At 67.8% G+C, this 4357-nt stretch overlaps 1 protein-coding gene across 1 annotated transcript; it reads left to right on the forward strand.

Annotated features, from left to right (window-relative positions):
- Positions 1-270: 270 nt before the first annotated feature.
- On the forward strand, positions 271-3975 carry HMX1 (H6 family homeobox 1; the record flags this gene model as incomplete). The annotated part of the gene is made up of 2 exons (XM_080796409.1): positions 271-664; positions 3320-3975. The coding sequence occupies 2 exons, from the start codon at positions 271-273 to the stop codon at positions 3973-3975; spliced, it is 1050 nt and encodes a 349-aa protein (XP_080652535.1).
- Positions 3976-4357: the final 382 nt, after the last annotated feature.

Below are 4357 nucleotides of genomic sequence, written 5' to 3' on the forward strand. Positions count from 1 at the left end.
CCCCAGCGGGCCGGCCCGGGCGGCGACCAGAGCGGCGACGTGAAAGGCGAGCGAGGCGGCTGCCCGGCCGGCTGTCGGCGCGCACCCGCTCCCGGCCCAGCCCAGCCCCGCGCCGAGGCCGCCGCCCGCTCGGCGGGGCCCGACGCCAGCGTTCCCGGCGGCCGCTCCAGGGCCGGCCCGCGCGTGCGCCCGGGAGCCGCGCGCCACAGTCCCCGGCGGGGGCCCGGGACCCCTGAGCAGCGCGCAGAGCCCGACGGGCCCGCGGCCGCGATGCCGGACGAGCTGACGGAGCCCGGGCGCGCCACGCCGGCCCGCGCCTCCTCCTTCCTCATCGAGAACCTGCTGGCGGCCGAGGCCAAGGGCGCCAGGCGCGCGGCCCAGGGCGGCGGCGGCCGCGAGGACGAGGAGGACGACGACGACGACCCGGAGGACGAGGACGGGGAGCAGGCGCGGCGGCGGCGGCTGCAGCGGCGGCGGCAGCTGCGCGCGGGCGCGGGGCCCGGCGGGGAGGCGCGGGCGCGGGCGCTGCTAGGGCCGGGCGCACTGGGCCTCGGTCCCCGGCCGCCCCCCGGCCCCGGGCCGCCCTACGCGCTGGGCTGCGGCGGCGCGACGCGCTGGTACCCTCGGGCGCACGGCGGCTACGGCGGCGGCCTCAGTCCGGACAGTGAGTGGGGGCGCCGTGAGGGGTGGGCGGGCGGGGACCGTGCTCGGAGGGTCCGTGGGAGGCCTTTCGGGGCCGCCCTCCTCCTCGCGTGTAGCGGGGCGGGTTTGGAGGCCCGCTCCCCGGGACGGGGTCACCACACGTCTTCGGCGTCACCCCCCGTCGCCAGGCTCTGCGGGTCTGAGGGAGGCTGGAGAGCCAGAGGAGAGGAGCCCGGGGACCCGGGACCACGGGCTGCTGAAGCCCAGCGAGGGAAGGGGGCTGGAAAAAGACGGGGAAAGACGGAGAGCAAAGAGGGGGTGGGAGAAGAGGGAGGGAGAGAGGAAAAAGGAGAGGGATGTGGGGAGAGAGGAAAAGAGAAGAGGCAGACACAGCAGCCCCGCGGGTGATGGTGAGAAAACAGGGAGGTAGGGGGCAGAAGAAGTGAAGACAAAGTAGAGTCCGACCCGGAAGGGTGAAGGGGCTGGAGTAGAGGGAGCCACTGTTGGGGGGCTGGATAGTGGAGGAGGGAGCATCTGTGCCCCCAAAACCCCATCTCTGAGAGTTGCAGACTGGGGCTGGGGCCTTTGAGGCCTCCCTCTCGGTCCTCCTGGGCAAGAAGGGAGCTGTTCTGAAGCCCCCAGACCCACCCCTCTCTCTTCCTTTTCTGCCCCTCCCCCTCCCTTGCCTTTGTTCCCTGCTGAGGGCTCAGATGCTGGGAGTGGGGGTTCTCAGCCCCAGAGCTGCTCACCCCTCTTGCCCTGAGTTCTGCTCACTCTGCCCGGGCTCACCGCCCCCCTTGGGGACCTGCCCTTTGGAGGAAAACCCCTGGGAGGAACACCAGGAAGTCATTGGAATGCTGGCCCCCAGGCCTAGCCATTATCCACCCCCCCCCACACACACACTGTAAAGCCAGTGTGAGGACTGTTCCAGGCTCTTGCTCCAAAATCCGTTAGTGTGTGCTGGGGGGTAGGTGGCCAGACCCCTGTCGATAAACTCCCCACCTGGAGCGGGAGTGATCCTTCTGCCAAGGGACCCACTTCCCAGAACCCATACCCAGAAATCTGGGGTCTCCACCCCTTTCACGTACACTGGATCAGGGCTCTAGCGTTTGTTTCCCTGAAATCAAGTGACCACATTTCGTGCCCCCCCTCGCCCGGAATGTTTCTGAGAAGGTCTGGCGGGGTGAGCTGTGGTCCCCACCTTGCCTCAGGTTCCCCCCCTCCACCGCCACCCTGGTGGCCAACTCCTGAAGTTGGCGCTTCTTATTTCCTGCAATGCGGGTTAGGGTCCAGGTTTGCCACCGAAGCTGGCAGGCCTGGAGTGGTGTCTTGGGGTAGTGCGTGGGCCTCTGTGAGTCTGGGCGCTTAGGGTGCTGTGAAGAGACAGGCTCCTCCTGTCTGGTAGCACACAGGCTCTGCTCTGGAGCAGCTCCGGGCCTGGACCTGACTCCCCATCAGGCACCCAGAGGACTCGCACCACCCAGGGTTGGGCAGGGGCACACACACGACTCCACACACCCACAGGGGCCCGAGCCACACGTACAAGCCGAGCTTTGTGGACACACCTTGTAAACACCTGGCTTCTGAGGGCTGGACGGGCTGCAGGGGCCAACCTCTACTTAGACCTACCAAGCCTTGGCACGGGGGTGGGGGGAAGGTGGAGGGACTCAAGCCAAGGGGAGGCGGAAGGGCATGCTGACCCTGATTGGCCTGCACCCCGCAGTCTGGGGGGGGTGCAGGAATATGGACATGCACCTGGCAGGCTCCTTCACCTGGAGGCACCGTCCCCATCCCCATCCTGTGCCAGTCCTGGAGGGCATCTCCTTACTGTTGGGAGATCAGGTGGAGCCCGGCATTTGGAGCACAAGCTCGGGAACCCTTGGGGCCCTTCTCTAACCCCAAGCCCCCAGGCTCAGCCAAGGCTGCAAGAGCGGTGGGGATGCCATGCAGCCGCTGTGTTTCTGCAGAGCCCCGTTTGTACTATGATGGGGAGAATGGACAGGCAGGCCTCTGTGGGCATCTGGGTAAGGGGTGCAGGAAGTGGAGAGGGGGTGGGGATCCCAGTGCCACCTGGAGTTCTGTTTGGGGACTGTTTGCATTTATTTATTCTCCTTCCCAGGGATGTTTCTATGCAAGCGGGACTTTCTGCGTCTGCCCGATTCTGCAAGTGGCTGGGGAGGGTCACCGCAGGTCTTCGTTTCTGTGTTTGGGGGGCTCGGCATAGGGCTGGGTGCTGGGAGTCAGGGTGCTCTTGTTTGTATCTCAGAGGGGAGGGCGTCCGTCCTTCCTCGGGGCCCTGTGCCGCCTACGATTCCTCATAGTGTTTCAGTGCAGGATCACTGGTTTCGGGAATCTCTTTTCTGTGTTTCTGTTTGCATTTCTGTGTTTCTTTTCTTTCCTCTCTCCTCTCTCGTCCCCTGGTGTGGATGTGCAGCCCTGAGCGAGGCTGTATTGCCAGCCTGCTGGTTTGTAGTACTGCTCACCTCCTCCCACCTCTCCCTTTCTCCATCCCTGGGTGAGCTCTCCAGGCAGCAGCGCGGGGATGCGCGGCTCTGCGCGGGGACCAGTTTTGCTGGCAGCTGTGTGGGAGGCCGCAGGTTGGGGGAGCGGCCGGCCGCAGTGATTGGGTCTGGGGATCAGCCCCAGAACCAACCGTGTGTCCCTCTCTCCCCTGCAGCCAGCGACCGGGACTCACCGGAGACCGGCGAGGACATGGGCCGAGCGGAGGGTGCCTGGCAGCGGGCCCCCGGGCCGGGAGCGGTGCAGCGAGAGGCGGCGGAGCTAGCGGCGCGGGGCCCAGCAGCCGGCGCGGAGGAGGCGGCCGAGCTGGCCGAGGCCCCCGCGGCGGCGGGCGAGGTGCGCGGCGGAATCGGCGTCGCTGGCGGTCGCAAGAAGAAGACGCGCACGGTCTTCTCGCGCAGCCAGGTCTTCCAGCTCGAGTCCACTTTCGACCTGAAGCGCTACCTGAGCAGCGCGGAGCGCGCGGGCCTCGCTGCCTCCCTGCAGCTCACCGAGACGCAGGTCAAGATCTGGTTCCAGAACCGTCGCAACAAGTGGAAACGGCAGCTGGCCGCAGAGCTGGAAGCGGCCAGCCTGTCCCCGCCGGGAGCGCAGCGCCTCGTCCGCGTGCCGGTGCTCTACCACGAGAGCCCTCCGGCCGCAGCCGCCCCTGGCCCCACAGCTGCCGCGCTGCCCTTCCCGCTAGCGCCCGCTGCGCCCGCGCCGCCCCCGCCGCTGCTTGGCTTCTCCGGGGCCCTCGCCTACCCGCTGGCCGCCTTCCCGGCAGCTGCCTCCGTGCCCTTCCTGCGGGCGCAGATGCCCGGCCTGGTGTGAACCCCACCCGCTGGGCCCACTGCCTGGGGCCGCTGGGGACCTCTGGGGCAGCCCAGGGAGTGCTGGGGGAGGGCCCCTCTGCGCCAGATCGCAGGCTGCACAGCCGGCCAGAACCCTGTCTGAAGCTCGTCCAGAATGTAACAGAGATGTCTTCCACCGCGGCACCCAGACAGGCTGGACCTGTGGCAGGGAAGAGGACATCCGGGAGAGACACTGTGCCCTGCAGCCGGCAGCTCTGGCAGGACAGTCCTCCACCGGGGAGCAAGTTCAGCCACTTCCCACTGCCCCACTGCGGCCAGCCAGTGCCCAGGCCCACTCCACCAAGGCCAAGAGGCTGTCCAAGGTGCTTCAAGGTGACCGCTCCCCAGCACAGCCCCCACCC

Source organism: Martes martes (assembly GCF_963455335.1).
Source record: "Martes martes genome assembly, chromosome: 2".
NCBI lineage: Eukaryota > Metazoa > Chordata > Mammalia > Carnivora > Mustelidae > Martes > Martes martes.